The sequence below is a fragment of the Lutjanus erythropterus genome, chromosome 17 (assembly GCF_056507025.1).
Source record: "Lutjanus erythropterus isolate fLutEry1 chromosome 17, fLutEry1.hap2, whole genome shotgun sequence".
NCBI classification, from domain to species: domain Eukaryota; kingdom Metazoa; phylum Chordata; class Actinopteri; order Lutjaniformes; family Lutjanidae; genus Lutjanus; species Lutjanus erythropterus.
The window spans coordinates 24,227,946-24,250,613 of NC_139333.1; the positions used below are offsets into that span (position 1 = coordinate 24,227,946).

Genomic DNA, 22,668 nt, shown 5'->3' on the forward strand with positions numbered 1-22,668 from the left:
TGTACGCTTATATGTATGTATGTATGGTCATATGTATGTATGCTCATATGTATGTATGTATGTATGGTTATATGTATCTATCTATGTACGCTTATATGTATGTATGTATGCTCATAAGTATGTATATATGTATGTAGGGTCATATGTATGCATGGTAATAAGTATGTATGTATGGTCATAAGTATGTATGCTCGTATGTATGTATGTATGTATGTGTCTATGGTCATATGTATGTATGTATGTATGTATGTGTGTATGTATGTATGTATGTATGTATGCTGATATGTATGTATGTATGTATGTGTGTATGGTCATATGTATGTATGTATGTATGGTCATATGTATGTATGTGTGTATGGTCATATGTATGTATGTGTGTATGTATGTATGTATGTATGCTCATACGTATGTAATTATGTATTCTTGTATGTATGTATGTATGCTTATAAGTATATGTATGTATGCTCTTATATAGGGTCATATGTATGTATGTATGGTCATATGTATGTATGTATGGATGTATGCTCATATGTATGTATGGTCATAAGTATGTATGTATGTATGCTCATATGTATGTATGTATGCTCACATGTATGTATGTATGTATGTATGTGTCTATGGTCATATGTATGTATGTATGTGTGTATGTATGGTCATATGTATGTATGGTCATATGTATGTATGTATGTATGTATGCTGATATGTATGTATGTATGTATGTGTGTATGGTCATATGTATGTATGTATGTATGTATGGTCATATGTATGTATGTGTGTATGGTCGTATGTATGTATGGTCATATGTATGTATTCTCATATGTATGTATGTATGATCATATGTATCTATGTATGCTCATATGTATGTAATTATGTATGCTTGTATGTATGTATGGTCATAAGTATGTATGTGTATGGTCATATGTATCTATCTATGTATGCTTATATGTATGTATATATGGTCATATGTATCTATCTATGTATGCTTATATGTATGTATGTATGGTCATATGTATGTATGTATGCTCATATGTATGTATGTATGGTCATATGTATGTATGTATGGTCATATGTATGTATGCTCATATGTATGTATGTATGGTCATATGTATGTATGCTCATATGTATGTATGTATGCTCATATGTATGTATGGTCATAAGTATGTATGTATGTATGGTCATATGTATGTATGTATGCTCACATGTATGTATGTATGTATGTATGTGTCTATGGTCATATGTATGTATGTATGTGTGTATGTATGGTCATATGTATGTATGTATGTATGTATGTATGTATGTATGTGTGTATGGTCATATGTATGTATGTATGTATGGTCATATGTATGTATGTGTGTATGGTCGTATGTATGTATGGTCATATGTATGTATGCTCATATGTATGTATTCTCATATGTATGTATGTATGATCATATGTATCTATGTATGCTCATATGTATGTAATTATGTATGCTTGTATGTATGTATGGTCATAAGTATGTATGTGTATGGTCATATGTATCTATCTATGTATGCTTATATGTATGTATATATGGTCATATGTATCTATCTATGTATGCTTATATGTATGTATATATGGTCATATGTATCTATCTATGTATGCTTATATGTATGTATGTATGGTCTTATGTATGTATGTATGCTCATATGTATGTATGTATGGTCATATGTATGTATGTATGTATGGTCATATGTATGTATGGTCATATGTATGTATGTATGGTCATATGTATGTATGCTCATATGTATGTATGTATGTATGGTCATATGTATCTATCTATGTACGCTTATGTGTATGTATGTATGGTCATATGTATCTATCTATGTATGGTTATATATATGTATGTATGGTCATAAGTATGTATGTATGTATGTAGGGTCATATGTATGCATGGTAATAAGTATGTATGTATGGTCATAAGTATGTATGCTCGTATGTATGTATGTATGTATGCTCATATGTATGTATGTATGATACATACATACATACATATGAGCATACATACATACATACATACATACATACATACATACATGTGAGCATACATACATACATACATGTGAGCATACATACATACATACATACATGTGAGCATACATACATACATACTTATGACCATACATACATATGACCATACATACATACATATGACCATACACATACATACATATGACCATACATACATACATACATACATACATACATACATACATACATACATACATACATATGACCATACATACATATGACCATACACGCATACATACATACGACCATACATACATACATATGAGCATACAAACATACATACATACATATGAGCATACATACATATGAGCATACATACATATGAGTATACATACATGCATACATACATACATACATACATACATACATACATACATATGAGCTTACATACATATATACATACATACATACATACATACATACATACATACAAGCATACATACATACATATGAGCATACATACATACATATGAGCATACATACATACATACATATGAGCATACATACATACATACATATGAGCATGCATACATACATATGAGCATACATACATACATACATACATACATACATACATACATACATATGAGCATACATACATGCATATGACCATACATACATACATACATACATACATACATATGAGCATACATACATGCATATGACCATACATACATACATACATACATATGACTATACATACATACATAGGACCATACATACATACATATAATTATACATACATACATACATATGACTATACATACGACCATACATACATACATATAAGCATACATACATACATACATACATACATATCAGCATACATACATACATACATATGAGCATACATACATACATACATACATATCAGCATACATACATGCATATGACCATACATACATACATACATACATATGACTATACATACATACATAGGACCATACATTCATACATATAATTATACATACATACACACATATGACTATACATACGACCATACATACATACATATAAGCATACATACATACATACATACATACATACATACATACATACATATGAGCATACATACATACGTACATATGAGCATACATACATACATACATACATACATACATACATACATACATACATACATATGAGCATACATACATACATACATACATACATATGAGCATACAGACATACATACATATGAGCATACACACATATGAACATACATACATACATATGAGCATACACACATATGAACATACATACATACATATGAGCATACATACATACATATGAGCATACATACATACATACATATGAGCATACATACATACATATGAGCATACATACATACATACATATGAGCATACATACATACATATGAGCATACATACATATGACCATACATACGACCATACATACATAAATATAAGCATACATACATACATACATACATACATACATACATATGAGCATACATACATACATACATATAAGCATACATACATATGAGCATACATACATACATACATACATATGAGCATACATACATACATACATATGAGCATACATACATGCATATAAACATACATACATACATACATATGAGTATACATACATACATAAATACATATGAGCATACATACATACATACATATGAGCATACATACATACATATGAGCATACATACATACATACATACATACATACATACATACATACATATGAGCATACATACATGCATATGACCATACATACATACATACATACATATGAGCATACATATGAGCATACATATGAGCATACATATGAGCATACATACATACATACATACAAGCATACATACATATGAGCATACATACATACGAGCATGCATACATACATACATACATACATACATATGAGCATACATACATGCATATGACCATACATACATACATACATACATATGACTATACATACATACATAGGACCATACATACATACATATAATTATACATACATACATACATATGACTATACATACGACCATACATACATACATATAAGCATACATACATACATACATATGAGCATACATACATACATACATACATACATACATATGAGCATACATACATACATACATATGAGCATACATACATATGAGCATACATACATACATACATATGAGCATACATACATATAAGCATACATACATATGAGCATACATACATATAAGCATACATACATATGAGCATACAGACATACATACATATGAGCATACACACATATGAACATACATACATACATACACATGAGCATACACACATATGAACATACATACATACATATGAGCATACATACATACATGTGAACATACATACATACATACATACATACATATGAGCATACATACATACATATGAGCATACATACATACATATGAGCATACATACATACATACATATGACCATACATACGACCATACATACATACATATAAGCATACATACATACATAGATACATACATATGAGCATACATACATACATACATATAAGCATACATACATATGAGCATACATACATACATACATACATACATACATACATACATACATATGAGCATACATACATATGAGCATACATACATGCATATAAGCATACATACATACATACATATGAGCATACATACATACATACATATGAGCATACATACATACATATGAGCATACATACATACATACATACATACATATGAGCATACATACATGCATATGACCATACATACATACATACATACATACATACATATGAGCATACATATGAGCATACATATGAGCATACATACATATGACCATACATACATACATACATACATACATATGACCATACACGCATACATACATACGACCATACATACATACATATGACCATACACACATACATACATACATATGAGCATACATACATACATACATACATATGAGCATACATACATATGAGCATACATACATATGAGTATACATACATACATACATACATACATACATACATACATATGAGCTTACATACATATATACATACATACATACATACATACATACATACAAGCATACATACATATGAGCATACATACATACATATGAGCATACATACATACATATGAGCATACATACATACATACATATGAATATACATACATACGAGCATGCATACATACATACATACATACATACATACATATGAGCATACATACATGCATATGACCATACATACATACATACATATGACTATACATACATACATAGGACCATACATACATACATATAATTATACATACATACATACATATGACCATACATACGACCATACATACATACATGTAAGCATACATACATACATACATACATACATACATATGAGCATACATACATACATACATATGAGCATACATACATACATACATACATATGAGCATACATACATACATACATACATACATATGAGCATACATACATACATATGAGCATACATACATACATACATACATACATACATACATATGAGCATACATACATATAAGTATACATACATATGAGCATACACACATATGAACATACATACATACATATGAGCATACATACATACATATGAGCATACATACATACATATGAGCATACGTACATACATATGAGCATACATACATACATATAAGCATACATACATACATATAAACATACATACATACATACATACATACATACATACATATGAACATACATACATACATATGAGCATACATACATACATACATATGAGCATACATACATACATACATATGAGCATACATACATACATACATATAAGCATACATACATATGAGCATACATACATACATACATACATACATACATACATACATATGAGCATACATACATGCATATGAGCATACATACATACATACATACATATGAGCATACATACATACATACATACATACAAATGAGCATACATACATGCATATGACCATACATACATACATACATACATACATACATACATACATACATACATACATATGAGCATACATATGAGCATACATACATATGACCATACATACATACATACATACATACATACATACATACATACATATGAGCATACATATGACCATACATACATATGACCATACATACATACATACATACATACATACATACATACATGTGAGTATACATACATACATATGACCATACACATACATACATATGACCATACATACATACATACATACATACATACATACATACATACATATGACCATACATACATATGACCATACACGCATACATACATGCGACCATACATACATACATATGACCATACACACATACATACATACATATGAGCATACATGCATACATACATATGAGCATACATACATACATACATATGAGCATACATACATATGAGCATACATACATATGAGTATACATACATACATACATACATACATACATACATACATACATACATACATACATACATAAATGTGAGCGTACATACATACATATGACCATATATACATACATACATACATATGACTATACATACATACATAGGACCATACATATAAGCATACATACATACATACATATGACCATACATACGACCATCCATACATACATATAAGCATACATACATACATACATACATATGAGCATACATACATACATACATATGAGCATACATACATACATACATATGAGCATACATACATACATACATACATACATACATACATACATACATATGACCATACATACATATGACCATACACATACATACATATGACCATACACATAAATACAGACATACATATGACCCTATATACATAAGAGCATACATACATATACTTATGAGCATACATACATACATACATATGACCATACATACATACATATGACCATACATACATATGACCATACATACATACATATGACCATACACGCATACATACATACGACCATACATACATACATATGACCATACACACATACATACATACATACATACATATGACCATACATACATACATATGACCATACACGCATACATACATATGACCATACACACATGCGTACATACATATGAGCATACATGCATACATACATACATACATACATACATATGACCATACATACGACCATACATACATACATATGAGCATACATACATACATATGAGCATACATACATATGAGCATACATACATACATACATACATATGAGCATACATACATACATACATATGAGCATACATACATACATACATATGAGCATACATACATATGAGCATACAGACATACATACATATGAGCATACATACATATGAGCATACACACATACATACATATGAGCATACATACATACATATGAGCATACATACATACATACATATGAGCATACATACATATGAGCATACATATGAGCATACATACATACATACATACATACTTACATATGAGCATACATTCATGCATATGACCATACATACATACATACATACATATGAGCATACATATGAGCATACATACATATGACCATACATACATACATACATACATACATACATACATACATACATGTGAGCATACATACATACATATGACCATACATACATACATATGACCATACACATACATACATATGAGCATACATACATATGAGCATACATACATACATACATACATATGAGCATACATACATACATACATATGAGCATACATACATACATACATATGAGCATACATACATATGAGCATACAGACATACATACATATGAGCATACATACATATGAGCATACACACATACATACATATGAGCATACATACATACATATGAGCATACATACATACATACATATGAGCATACATACATATGAGCATACATATGAGCATACATACATACATACATACATACATACATATGAGCATACATTCATGCATATGACCATACATACATACATACATACATATGAGCATACATATGAGCATACATACATACATACATACATACATACATACATACATACATACATGTGAGCATACATACATACATATGACCATACATACATACATATGACCATACACATACATACATATGACCATACATACATACATACATATGACCGAAAAAGGTGTGCAGCTCCAAAAATAGAAAATCATGTCATGGTGCCGATGTTTTTAATGTGGCGGGCCGCCATAAATAAAACTATTCACTGATCCACAGAGAGTCACTGAAATACTGATCACTGACCTGCTGTGATGGAAAAAATACTCAGATTCTTTACTTAGGTATTTCTACATTGTGGTATTAGTGTTTTTACTTAATTACAATTTAAAAACCTTGCATGTTATTGTTTCCTTTTTTGAAAAATCAACATTTTTATTGCTGTTGTTGTACTTTAATGGTATTCTTATCGTTATTTTTTTTTATTATTAAATACAGACCTGCAAACTCATAAGAGGAGAAAAAGGTGGCATGTTGGTAAACCAGTCCCCTGTTGGGGGTCTGGGAGCGTCTGTCCTGCTCCAGAAGAAAAATGTTGTGATTTTAACATGTTAACAAAACATTCTGGTGACTGTTTCAGTTAAAAGAGTTAGTAACATCTTCTGTTTGAGGTTTTTGCAGACATTACTACCTTTACTTTTACCTTTGTGCTTGAAAAAAAAGTAGAAAGTAAAGTAAAAACAGTAAATGTAAATCTAAATACATAGCATAATACATAATATAAATACATGTAAGATCGTGATAAAATCGAAATCGTGATTTTCTAATAAAAATATCGTGATATGATATTTTTGCCATATTGCCCACCCCTATATGTATGTATGGTCATATGTATGTATGTATGTATGCTCATATGTATGTATGTGTGTATGGTCATATGTATGTATGTATGGTTGTATGTATGTATGCTCATATGTATGTATGTATGTATGCTGATATGTATGTAATTATGTATGCTTGTATGTATGTATGTATGGTCATATGTATATAGGGTCATATGTATGTATGGTCATATGTATGTATGTATGTATGGTCATATGTATGTATGTATGGTCGTATGTATGTAGGGTCATATGTATTTATGGTCATGTATGTATGCTTGTATGTATGTATGTATGGTCATATGTATATAGGGTCATATGTATGTATGTATGTATGGTCATGTATGTATGTATGTATGGTCATATGTATGTATGTATGGTCGTATGTATGTATGTAGGGTCATATGTATTTATGGTCATGTATGTATGTATGTATGCTAATATGTATGTATGTATGTATGCTCATATGTATGTATGTATGGTCATATGTATGTATGTATGTATGTATGATCATATGTATGTATGTATGTATGTATGGTCATATGTATGTATGTGTGTATGGTCATATGTATGTATGCATGTATGTATGGTCATATGTATGTATGTATGTGTGTATGCTCATATGTATGTATGTATGGTCATATGTATGCATGTATGGTTATATGTATGTATGTGTGTATGGTCATATGTATGTATGCATGTATGTATGGTCATATGTATGTATGGTCATATGTATGTATGTATGCTCATATGTATGTTTGTATGTGTGTATGGTCATATGTATGTATGTATGTGTGTATGTATGTATGTGTGTATATATGTATGTATAGTCATATGTGTGTATGTATGCTCATATATATGTATGTATGTATGTATAGTCATATGTATGTATGTATGCTCATATGTATGTATGTGTGTGTGTATGGTCATATGTATGTATGTATGTGTGTATGGTCATATGTATGTATGTATGTGTGTATGTATGTATGTGTGTATATATGTATGTATAGTCATATGTGTGTATGTATGCTTATATATGTATGTATGTATGTATGTATAGTCATATGTATGTATGTATGCTCATATGTATGTATGTATGTGTGTATGGTCATATGTATGTCAGGATATTATTTTTGATTTATGATCCTTAGGGAGTTAAACTGTACTGTAATTTAGTTACACACTTGCTACAAGTTGTAAAGGTTGCTAAAAAAGTAACACTGTTGGTTACTTGTGTTTTATGGCCCTGTAACCTTATTTGGAGGTAAAACACATTTTGAAAATAAAGAAAGACATTCAGTTTGCATGATTTTCAGTTTGTACAAAATATCATCTCAGAAACTTTTAAAAAAATACATATATATCGATATCAGTAAATATCGGTTATCGGCTATAACAGCAATATTAATATCGGATATCGGTATCAGTCAGAATTTTTAGATCAGTGCATCCCTAATCTGCTAGTTCATTTGTGCCATCGTGTGACTTCAGTGAATCCGAACTAACCCTTTTTAAACACCAAAGGTCACAAATTAACAGAACGAGGCAACATTAGACCAGCAGCTCCTGCGTTCTGCAACACAGGAGAATCAGGAAAAATGACTGATTTCACCAGTGGAGTCTGGTTGAGTGAGCAAGAGATGGATAACTCGATTTCCTGTGATTTCCAGTCAGATGGCTACGTAATGTGTTGAAAATATTCTAAACGTAGCGTACACTTATGTTGATTTTTAAATGGAGCTTTTTCTAAGCACAAGCTTTACATACTACAAACTACTCTGTAAGGTCTAATATTTTTATATTTCTATCTCATAAAACATTTTCAAAGCCCTTTTTTTTTTTAAAAGAATTCGACAAAAAAGAAATCTCCTGAAGCTTTTTCTCGAGCCTTGAACCACAACTCACATCTTCATGAATAGAATATAATTAAAGTATATATTAATAATTAATTAATGATGATACGCTCTACACTGAGGGCAACTGTGAGGTGTGGTTGGAGCTAGTAGACGGACTTTGACTTAACCAACTTATTTCCAACCTCAAGAATTAATTTTTTACACCGTCTTCTCCTTCTTTCCTCCTCTTTAACTCCTGCATTGGCGAAACACATAATACAAATACTAAACATGCCTTCCAGGGACACCGCTGGTCAAAAACACCACAATCTATTTTTAATTAGCTTAAACGATGACTTAAGTAGCACAACAAAGCTGGCCATGATGACTATAATGGGACATTAGGCAGCTGTAGAACCCCGTGGACATTTAAACGCTGTGTCATTTTAAAAGTCTTCAGTTGATCCAGTTATGTGTTTTTCGCCTTTAGAGTGTTTTTCATCTTAATTGGTCAGTGCAGCAGGAGGAACCGTGTAATGGGTGGCTACAGAGCTCTCCAGGTGTGTTTACATGAGTTGGATTTGTTTACAGCGGTATCTAACAGTGCGAGTGTGAAATAGGCATGTTCCTCGACATATGCCTGCTGAGGCTGTATTCTTTTGTCTCTGTCTGTTCAAGATATTTCTGCCGTTTGTCATGCAGGGCTAGCCTCCGGGCTGCGGTTCTAGACATGAAGCCGAACAGGAAGAACCGGTTCCTTCTGCTACAGGAGAACAATCATAGTTTACTGCGCAATACCCTTCTGGTTCACTGTTCAGGTGCGTCCGGCGAAGCGAGGCTGAGTTTATGTGCTGCATCAACAGTGTATTTCTTCTTCTGTTGCCTGTGCGGTAAGTCAAGGACAGCGTGGAGATGTTTGACTGGAGGGAGCTTTGAGGCGCGTGGAAAAACAGAGTGAAGTGAGATTGAGGCTTTGCTAATGAGCTCCCACCAAGACTACAGCTACATGATATGAGGTGGAATCAGATTCATACATAGTCAATGAGGTCTCTTAAGTCCCTCATTTGTAGCACATTTCTAGTATCTTTAGTAATAATAGTTTTGTATTTATTTAGATTTTTGTGCTTAGATGCTGGCAATGTGACTCATAAAGATATAAATAACAACATTTACTACATCCTAAGCTTATATATATATTGAATTGTGTGTATTACTGATGCTGCTTATGGACAGACTGGCTCCATGTTGTTATTTCAGTGCTTTTGACACCGTCCGCCTCCACTCCCCCCGTGGGAATCAGATGTTTGGGCCGGAGGTTACAGACCTCACAAAGTAGAGCCGAATGAAGTTTGTAGACCTTCTTTGTCAGAGTTCAGAACTTTTTTTTTTTTCCCATTCATATGCAGCGCCATTGATTAATTGATTAGCAATGTCATAGATGGTGTTGCCTGACACATATATCCATTTACATATCAATGTTGCTGACAATAGGGCTGAACAATAGAGGAGATTCTGGTCAGTCCAAGGTTAAAGAAAGCAGAGGATTTCTTAGTGCTTAGACAGCAGAGTCTCTGTGTTCAGCATTATATCTTAAAAATGGACAACTGAGGACTTAAAGCCAGATGAGGCAGGAGTTTTATGTCGGTATAGATGCTAATATTTTTAAGCACTGGCTCACAGGCCACCAAATCCCTAAATCTGGTGGCCATTTTTGAATGTAGACAAGTTGCGGCTAGATGAGGAAACTACCAGAACACACCTTAGATGCATCATATTGTAGCCACTTAAACTCCTGTTTCCATTCACTCCCATGTTTTTGTTAAAGTTTTGTTATTTCATAGTCCATCTTTTGTGTTTCTGGTTCTTCTGAAAGGATCAATAGCTCAGTTTTGTTCATCGTTCCGATAGAGCGATGAACTAAAAGATGCAAATGAATTGGGGGTTTTTGTGGAGATATAATGTTGTGTTTGTGAAAGCTTGCAGCATGGGGATCAAACTTTGTTGCCAAAGGGGCCACTTACGTTGAGTATTTGGTGGCCACAGTAGTTCTTTGTGGCCACAGGCCATCAGGCCAAGGTTAATGTCTTAAACAGTATCTTTTTTATGTTAAATTAAAAAGTGAGGTGGATGAATTGGATAAGGAAACTTCCCTACCAACACAGCAAAATACAAGCTGAGGGTAACAAGCCAGGTAGTGTTGTGTAGACTATATATGACTATATAAAGTTGTATTTCTTTTATGCTACACACAAAATGCAACATATATACAGATAATGAATTCACTTCAGAAAGGAATAGGATAGAATATAAAACAAAATAAAGTACAGTTATTTACATTCATATACAACCAGGAAATCATTTTGTTGTGCATGTTTTTTTTTTTAAATTTGCATCAAGTTTACTGTAAACAGCAGCAAAAGATTGGTGTTGATAATAAGGTTGCTCTTTACATCAGATGTTCGATATCTTGGAAACATTGAGCTCGAGGCATCACAGATGTAAAAAGTCCTCCTCCCCTCACCCTGCTGGAGTCTTGCATGTCTGCGTCCCGTCAGCTCAGAGCGCAGGTTCAACATCCCGATCCGTCTTGTTGTGAGCAGTTTTCTCTGTGTGGCACCACAGTCTCTGGTTTCCCGTTATTTGTCCTGCAGTGGCAGTGTGGTCGAGCTGATCTGGCTGCGTGTTCAAAGGATGCCGACAGCATTGTTGATCGTCTCAGGGTCGGTTTTCTTTAATCCAAACCCCATGCTGCAGTTTCCAAAGCCTTTAAAAGAGAAGAGCAGCAATGGTTAAATGAGCTACTAGCCGTTGGTATAGTCAGTGTGATTATTGTGGTATTGGCCATTTATACATAAGCTCAACATTGTGACTGGAAGGAGCTTGAGAATTGTATTTTTCTTTATTATATTCCTCTTACTATATTCTATAGAAATCAAGGTAACCTGTCAAATAATAGTTGGGGCCTCTTGGCTGTTGTGAAATTACCTTTACCTGACTCCTTGTAACTCTTACTTAGATGCTTCCACCTTGTGAATAAATCATAGACTCTTTCTCTGTCTCGCCTTTAAAAAATTTAAAGGCAGTCAAAAATAAAAACTACTGCAGTCAGTGTGTGCCTGGCTGCTGGTTTAACTTGACAGTAGTCGAGCTGCGATTGGATAACCAGTCAAAGCCTCTTTACCCCTGTTCGCTGGGTGGAAGGAGAGAAAGTGGCGGCGGGATAGCTGAGGACCGTGTGGCGCCTGTGATCCACGGGATTACACGAGCGAGGCTGAACGCTGATGAGCATGGTGGCTGTTATGATGTCATTCCGCATGCATCAGAGTCTGCCAGCGACATAAGATGCTCTTAATCATTCATGGTCCCGTCACCACTCGTCTCGGTTTGAGCTGCAGTCATGTGGCACTTTGAGTGCTCGGTTACATAAAGGCTTCATCACCGGCTGGCACCGCGACTGAGGCAATAGTTCTCTAAAACAAACAATATAATACTTATTACCTCTTTGGGAATATTTAGTGCTCTAACATAAACATATTCAGCTATATGTGTGCGTTTTTGTGTTTATATTGGCAGCCGTGTCCAAGCAGTATGGCCCGTTTTCCTCCATGCGCCTGTAAAAAGAGAGCTGGGGTGGAATTTTGCCCCCAGCTGAACTGAGAGCTCGTGTGGTATGGGCCATACAGGCCAGACTGGAATCCCTGGTCAGCAAGTTGACTTCAGCTCAATGTATGAGCAAACACAGAGCTATGACTGTATGCTTTTCTATCTGTCTAGACACTGAAGTAAAAGACCTTTTTTTATCTTCATTTACTTAAGACTAAGTCGTATATTATCCTCCCTACGTTCACAAAGTCATTTAGAACGTCCACTCCAATCCATAATTCATCTTCCCACACCCCAAGAAGAATAAGTAAATGAAAACGCAAGATACAGTAAGGTAAAACAGCACAGAAAGGACTGAGTGTATAATTCCACTAAGTTCCAAAAGGAGAGAAAACAAGCAGTAATAATAATAATGATAGTAATAATAGGCTGAGATATTAGATTGTCATGTGAAGATTGGACGAATTCCATTTTGTTTGACAGCTCAACGTCACCCCTACAATTGAGTAAATCAACAAATTTTCCAAATTGTTCTATTGTTCAGTTTTTTAGCAATTAGAATTGTGATGGTGGATTCAAGATAGCAGATTTCTTTTGAAAAGTATGTAAATATCAGGGGTGGACGGTAACAAAAGTACATTTACTGGAGTACTGTACTATACTGTGCTTAGGACTTTTTCTTCACAACATTTAAAAGACAAATATTTTACTTTTGGCTCCCGATGCTTTCAACCATAGCTTCAGAGTCGGCAGATGAATTTTCTTTTCCTTTCTAAAATGCAATAGGCCATATGCTGTGTTCATCACAGGAGAAAAAACAATCACAGTAAACAACTCCTACGCTGTCAGCTGAGTTCATAGTGTTCGCCGCATTTTTTTGAACGGCTCAGTTTGAACTTGGCGGTGGTAATGATGGCTATAACAGATGAAGATTCCCCACCAGAGCAGGGGTTTTTCCTGCGTAGAGAATAACGAGGAGCTCCGTCAAATTTCATTCTGCCTCCAGGTCTCATCAAAACTGTGACGGGTGTCTTCAAAGAAAACAGTGCTGCATTCACGTGGATTCAGACAGATGGTAGACAGTACACCAGGTATTATTTTGGAAGACGAGATTAGGATGGTAGTGTCAGGTGAGGCCGGGAGAGTAACAGCAGACCTGTGGGAATCCACCGCTGACGCAAACGTTACTAATCATCAGTTAGAGGAAATGCTGAGTTCAGGTTACTGAGTAAAGCCGTTTCAAAAATATATGTTTTAGTCTCCTCAAATATACACACACATACTTTTGAATACATAAGTAGTATTATGTGTACGATGAGTACTCCAGTGCTTTAACTCTAGTAAAAAAGAAAAAGACTGAACTTTAACTTGTACTGGAGTAATATTTGACCAGGAGTATTTCTGCTTTGATTCAGGTAATGGAGTTGTGAACTTTGTCCACCTCTGGTTAATATCAGAGGTGTCACAAGTTCAGTATGAAATCAAAAGTTGATCAAAGTGAGTTTTCAGTTTCAATAGGCAAATCGAAAAGGCACAATTATGGTTTCTCGTAGTATTTCTCCTAGTACTACTAGCAGCATCCAGAGCGTGTCCAAAGAAAAAAAAAACACTTCAAAGATGACACAGCATAGCTTACCAGCTGTTATATCACAATATCCACAGGGACCGTCTTTTTAAAGAAGAATTTGAAAATGTAAATGGTAGCTGATCTGTTGATCTTTACAACTAAGGACTCTGTAGTCTAACAAAGGCATAGCAGTCAGTGCAAAAGAAAAAGTTTAAATCAAAAATTGAATGGAATCATGACCTTTGAATTGAAAAGTCAAGTTGAATTGTGACCCTTCTAATAGATATAAAGTTAACCCCAGTGTCTAACATTGTTTTGATGAAAGCATGTATAGACTTTCCAAAACAACTGCAAAAGGATGCATAAATGTTCCCTCTTTATGCGAAAGAACATAGTTACAGTTTAATTTGCAGAACACTGAAGCACTTTTTCAGATTTTTTTTTAAAACAGTCTCGGGAATGTTATTTTGAAACAGTAGAATGCACATGACACTGCCATTCTTCATGATTTATCTTTTAAATAGTGCTGAAAGGCTAGAAGAGAATATGACAGGCCTGCCTGCAGGCCGTACTTCATCTTTTGTCATGCCCACAATAATGGGGTCTTGATGATCCTGGGGGGGGTTTGAAACTATTCCTCACCAAACTTTAAAGGGGCCCCAAAAGACATAAAAATGGGCCATTTCCTAGAATGACTTAAGGTGTGAAGTTTGCACCGTTTGATATTTGAGCACCCACTGATATACTTTCTGCTGAGGTTGAATGTCTTGGAGTGACGGGGCACATCAAAAGCATTCCCCCTCTGCTGCAGCACTGTGGCGATTGTCTTATTGCCCTGCATGTGGCCACTAGGAAGGGCTAATCCATCTGAATGAGCTGATCTCTCCATGTAGGGGATAAAATCTTTCTCTCTGTGTGTCTCCGGCCAGCTTAGAGACAGGAAGCTAGCTTGGTAGCCTGTGCTCGGCTCTGACGTTGCCATAGAGAAATACAAAACTGGGGGCAATGGGGAGGAACTTATCAGTTGATGAGTTGTCTTGAGTGGTCAGTCACACATTCAGAAAGCTTTTTGTGCAGCATATACTAATTGGATACTGCACAAAGCATGAAGCAAGGAAGGCTTTGGCTAATAATAGATCATACTGCATTAATCTAACCACTATGAATCAGCTAAGAGGGACTTTGTTGGCTTGTTTGCTTTGCGCCATAATCTTATAATTTGGCACCGAGTTGCTGTTTAAATAGCTTTCGTAACAGTAAGCCCATTCCAGTTGTCACATTCAAGGGTGTGAACTTGGACTCGAATGGCTTTTACAATAGAACTTGAAAATAAGCTTTTCAAGTACTATTGTCAATGCATTTGCTATTTGTCTGGCCTTCTTTTGTGCCGTCTTTGTTGTTGTCGAGACAGAGCATCTCCCCCATTAGCACCACCAGAACATGCTGAAGAAATCTTGAATGAAGTTGTTGAATATAGATGATAAAACCTTGGCAGAGGATAGAGTTCAGCTCTCTTTGGGGATGATCTCTCTTTTGAAAGAGGGGCGAACAAAAAACAGCACCAGCTTTTATCATCCATCAAGCCCCCCTCTGTTCCCTCTAGTGCTACAGTTGCCTTTCCAATTGAATGGGTTCTTGTCAGAGATGCAAATGTTTTCATGGGTGACGTTGCTTTGGAAAATTGTTGAGTGAAGCCCCCATTCATTCACAGTGGGGATACGCATACAGGCCCAGAGCGTGGGCTCCGGCTCCAGTTTGAAAACACTGAGAATGATGGGATTGCTGTCTGGCTAAAACAATTGAGACCCTTGTTAATGTCAGTAACACATGGAGCTAGTGGACTGTGGCTAGCACATACTGTAAGTGGGTGTTTAAATCTCTTCTCTACTGTTCTGTTCTAGTCTGTTTTAAGATCATGTTCCAAGGCTTTAAGGGATAGTTTGGATTTTTTGAAGTGGGGCTGTTTGAGGTATTTATCGCTAGTCAGTGTATTACCTACAGTAGATGGCAGTTTGCACGCCCCCAGTGTGGAGAAGCAACAGGAGCACCAGTGTAGGAAGCTATGACATATACTTCTATGGACAGGGTCAGCAGGAAAAGGAATTTTAGCCCACCTAAAAGAATCTATATCAGTTTAAGTGTATGCTATATTTAGAACATTTTCACAGTTTTACCTTGCTGTCAGACAGCATTTTCTGACAGGAAACTGCTGTTTTATAAGCCAAATTGTGCTCTGTCTCACTCAGCCAGACTCCATTGGTGAAATAAGTTATTTTACCTTGCGTTTCTGGCTAGATCAGATAGTGTGTGTTATTTTGTGACTTTGTTGAACTGATCTAACACTTAAAACCCACAGTCACACAGTAACATAAACAAATTAACAGGTCGAGGCAGCAGTAGACCAACAACTTCTTTGTGCTGCGAGGTAAAACGAGACAAAGAGACAAACAACATTTGGCTTGTTTAACAGCAGTTTTCCATCAGAAAAGACTCTCTGAAAGCAAGGTAAAGCTGTCAAAATATTCCAAATATAGCATATAACTAAACTGATACTGATTTTTTTGTTTGTTTGTTTTTGGATGGGCCTTGTTTTTGGCTGTTGTTGACCCTGCCCACAGCAGTACATTCCTTAGCTTCCGCGGTGGTACTCGTCTTTGCTTCTTTAAACTGGGGGCATGTCGACTGCCATCAAAGGTAGTTAATACACTGACTATCCATGCGTGCCTTATACAACCCCACTTTAAATAATCAAAACTATCCTTTAAGTCACCGGTGACTTAGGGACATTTTGGTGTAAGTACTTATAAGAACCATATTATCAGCTTATTGAGTCAAAGATAATCATTGCAAGTACAGGATCAGAGTGACCTGCGTTAAATCAAGAGCATACTGCTTTCCTCACATGAAAGTGCCTTTAAGCCGTGACTTGGCTCTCGCTAAAGAATGTACTGAGAGTTGCTGATTAATGTGTATTCACTGACAGAACAAAAAATTGTGTTTGAGGTGCTTAAATGTCGCTTCCAAGGCTAAAGAGACAAATTTGAAAATTGAGAGAAAAACACAAAGACCTGGCGGTAGAAATGTTTTATCTATTGTCTGTAGGAGGGTTAGAACAGAGTCTATCAGATCTGGACTTTCTGAGCTGTGCTGTAAGTCGATCTGTGCTGAAGAAAAATGCTGTTCCACTTCATTCTTTTTTTTTTTTTTCCTTCTTCATTCTTTTATTCCTGCCAGCTTGAACTGCTCGGGCTCCCAGTATCCTGTGTCTTGCCGGTTATGTAACAGTCTGAGGCCTAAATGGGAACTAAAGCACGGCAGTGACAGCGGACACTGCATCCACTTCAAAAACTGAATGCGACAGCAGCCTATTAGAATTTTTTAGAAAACGCTCAAAAATGTACCGGAAGACTTGTAGAGATGCATTTGAATGAGAACTTATTTTACCTTGGTCAACTTCACTGGGAGGGGGGGGGGTGGGGGTTTATCACTGGTTTTAACTGAGGTGACGGTGCTGTGAACTTTGTACCAGTAAGCTTTTCTTCACCATTACATAACACCCTCACAGAACCACTCAAGTGAGGCTTCATTTTGAAGCCCTGGCGATAAAACTTTCCGTACTTGAAGGAGAATAGGACAGAATGAGCTATGTGATAGTGGGCGATGAGAAATATATAGACGAAGCACTTTATAGAAGTATTTAAAGTACTATTTCACATTTTCATCTGAATAGGATGGTACCGAGTGTTAATTGCCTGTTTCCACTTTGCTTGCCAAGGTGCATAGCTAGGTTTGGTTTACATAAGCTCTGATGTGACTTTAATGATCTCTATTCTTCTTTGCAGGCTAACCCAACAGTAAGATGAAACCAGAGCTGGAGGATCAGAATGGCTGCACACTTTAAACACCTGGAATTATACTTTCTTTGACAACATCTCACAAATTTGCCAAAGAATTTTGGAAGGAACTCTCCTGAACTCCTACAGAACCTCGTTTCATTTCTTTCTGTGGATTATAAGTAACAGACTGCCATCATGCCTATTCTCAAGCAGCTGGTGAACAACAACCAGTCGAAGCGGCGGTCTCGGGCCGACCTGACCGCGGAGATGATCAGCGCTCCACTGGGTGACTTCCGCCACACCATGCACGTTGGCAGGGGAGGAGACGCCTTCGGGGACACTTCATTTCTTAGCTCTCGATCGGGGGAACCTCCCAGGGACCCGGACACAAAGCAGGGCTCCCCGGGCCCCAAGCCAGGGCTGCTGTCACGCACCTTCAGAAGCAGCAAGCGCTCGCAGTCGGTAAACCGGGGGGACAAATATGAGTACAACATGATGGCGTCTTCTGGGGGCTCATCCACGTACGTGAAAAATGCCATATCCCTGCCTTACCTAAACGATGAGGACACAAACAGAGGACACCAACTGCCAAAGAGCGTTTCCTCAAGCCCCATGAAGAGGCTGTCGGAGATCGAAAGTAAGCCGGTAAATGGAGCAGCAGCGATGGCAACAATGGACACGGAGTTCGACGAGCGTAATTTTGGCGAGCTTACAGATTTGCCTCCATCCCTGCCTAAGGGAGGTGGAATGAAGCACGCAGAGTCCATGATGTCCTTCCACATTGATTTGGGGCCCTCCATGCTCGGGGATATCTTAAGCGTGATGGAGAAGAAAGGCTGGGAGGATGATGACCTCGGCTACGAAGAGGGCAAGGGTAGCGAGGGCCGCGCGTCACCCTCCCTCATTCCCCACATAGATGATGACGACGCGGAGGAGCAGGCGCCTGCGAGGCCACCTCGCAGCATGTACCAGCAGAAGCCCGTGGTGGATCCGTACACCCCGGAGCTACACACCAGGAACAACCACCACAACATGGATAGCTGCTCTCTGTCCAGCGCCGGCTCAGCCATCGAGGAGAAACCTCAGTACCACCTCCATGATGGCGACACAGACAGTGCAAAGTATAGTTCGCCACGTGGGGAGGACGACAGAGATTTCACCTTCATGGATGACGACGATGATGAGATTCGAGTGTAGGCCAAACTGGTATCCCTGCCATAAACGGTCCTGTGGGACAAGAATGGAGACCAGGCGTTGGGAGGCGATCACGAGCTGGGAAAGACAAGGGAGGGAGTTAGAGGCAGGGCCACATCTGCTTAAGCTTCTTTTAGATCAATCTAATCTCTGTACACTTTGTTCAACATCATAAATAAAACCAATCAAGCCTTATTCACTGTGCTGTAGCAAGGAGATGTGAGCAGAGTGCAAACAGACTGGTTCACAAAGCCGAACTCTCGAAAGGTTTGACTTGTTAATTGTTGAACATTTTGGCAAAATCAAACTCTGAACTCATCATTGGGAAACGCTCCAATTTCAATTAATCCCGGCCCCCTTGTTCCAACATTGTCCTTCAATGTTGCAATAACAAAAGAAGAGAAAGCAACAAGTCATTGGTTATGAGCAACACACTCGTTTTAAGAATTAAAATGTGACCACGAGGTTAGAGAACCAAACCCCTGCTGTCAATCACATGAATATCACATTTGGAGTGTGATGTGTGAGGTGAGGAGAAATGTATGTGAGGTCACAAACATGGTGTGGTTGTGTACTTGCAGATTCTGAACGAGGAAGAGGGAAAAAGACAAGAAGTGAAACTGAGATAGCTTTGAAATCCAGTTGTGTGGGAGTGACCATGGAGCTTCACTTGCCAATTTGGCATAGACACTAAATAGATAAAGTAGTTAATTCTTTTGTCCACATCTGACTTTATGGGGTGATTTCTGCTATTTTTTTACCTTTATTTTATGTACATACAGTATCTGAAAGTTGGTCTACTATTGTGGAGCCTGTTGAGTTTGGTAATTCATTACGTTAGTATGATTATGCTGCTGGCTCTCTTTGGCAAGGTCTTAATTCTTTTAATTCACAGACAGCTGTGGTATTTATTCATTCATTTGCATAAGGGATGAATCATTCTTAATGTGCACTGTTAGGTCTTAAAAGTTTTGATTTGGAGTTTTTTTTTTTTCCTGATATGTTTAAATTTCTTACGAAGACTTCTTAATGGCACTACAGAGTGAGCCAGGTTCTTTCTGTAGAAGTTTATGTGGCACTTAATTATTGGACTCAAGTAGACATTAAATTGTCTAAATCACATCACTCCAGCTATCACTGTCATGGTAACGCTGTATTAGGTGACAATGATGTAAAAATGTGAATTGTCTAAAGACAAGGGGCCTTTTGTATGTCTTGTGTTCGGTACTTTTGTTAAAGCTACTGCAAGGATTTTTTTTAAGCTGGTTATGAAGTTGTCTTAATTTAATAATGATGCGCCTGTATGACCAACATAAGCCAAACTGACCATCCGCAAGAAGATTTTTGACTTTATATTTAGTGGTCATGGTGAAAATACTACTGCTTTTGTCCACAGGGGCCTCCAGAATCAACAAAATATAAAAGTTCCTTGTAGTAGCTTTAAACAGCACAACGGAAGTGATGATTGTGGTGAATTGTGTGTATTATTGTGTTATACGTCTGATTCCACATCATTACTGAGGTTGGCAGGATAAGCAGGTCAGCAGAGAGAGTTTGAAAGGGAGTTGCTGCAGTAGAAAAAATGGTTATATGATAATTAATAGTCATGGCTCCATCCCAAACACGCCTCTGCTCTCAAGACACGTGTTTGGGCTCGTCTCTAAGGGAAGAGAAAGGATGTAAAAACATGTACAAAGTGTTATTAGAGCACAGC

General features: G+C 36.3%; 1 protein-coding gene across 2 annotated transcripts in view; it reads left to right on the forward strand.

Annotated features, from left to right (window-relative positions):
* cdc42ep4b (CDC42 effector protein (Rho GTPase binding) 4b) overlaps positions 1 to 22,466 on the forward strand; it is a 44,262-nt gene extending 21,796 nt beyond the window's left edge. Inside the window, exons 1-2 of one of the 2 annotated variants that reach the window (XM_084741347.1) lie at positions 11,530 to 11,644; positions 19,767 to 22,466. In XM_084741347.1, coding sequence (XP_084597473.1) covers positions 19,956 to 20,957 — 1,002 coding nt within the window. In that variant the 5' untranslated portion in view covers positions 11,530 to 11,644; positions 19,767 to 19,955 and the 3' untranslated portion in view covers positions 20,958 to 22,466. Of the gene's footprint in view, positions 1 to 11,529; positions 11,645 to 19,766 lie in introns of those variants that run through there. The other variant, XM_084741346.1, reaches the window with a different exon arrangement.
* The last annotated feature ends 202 nt before the right edge of the window (positions 22,467 to 22,668 follow it).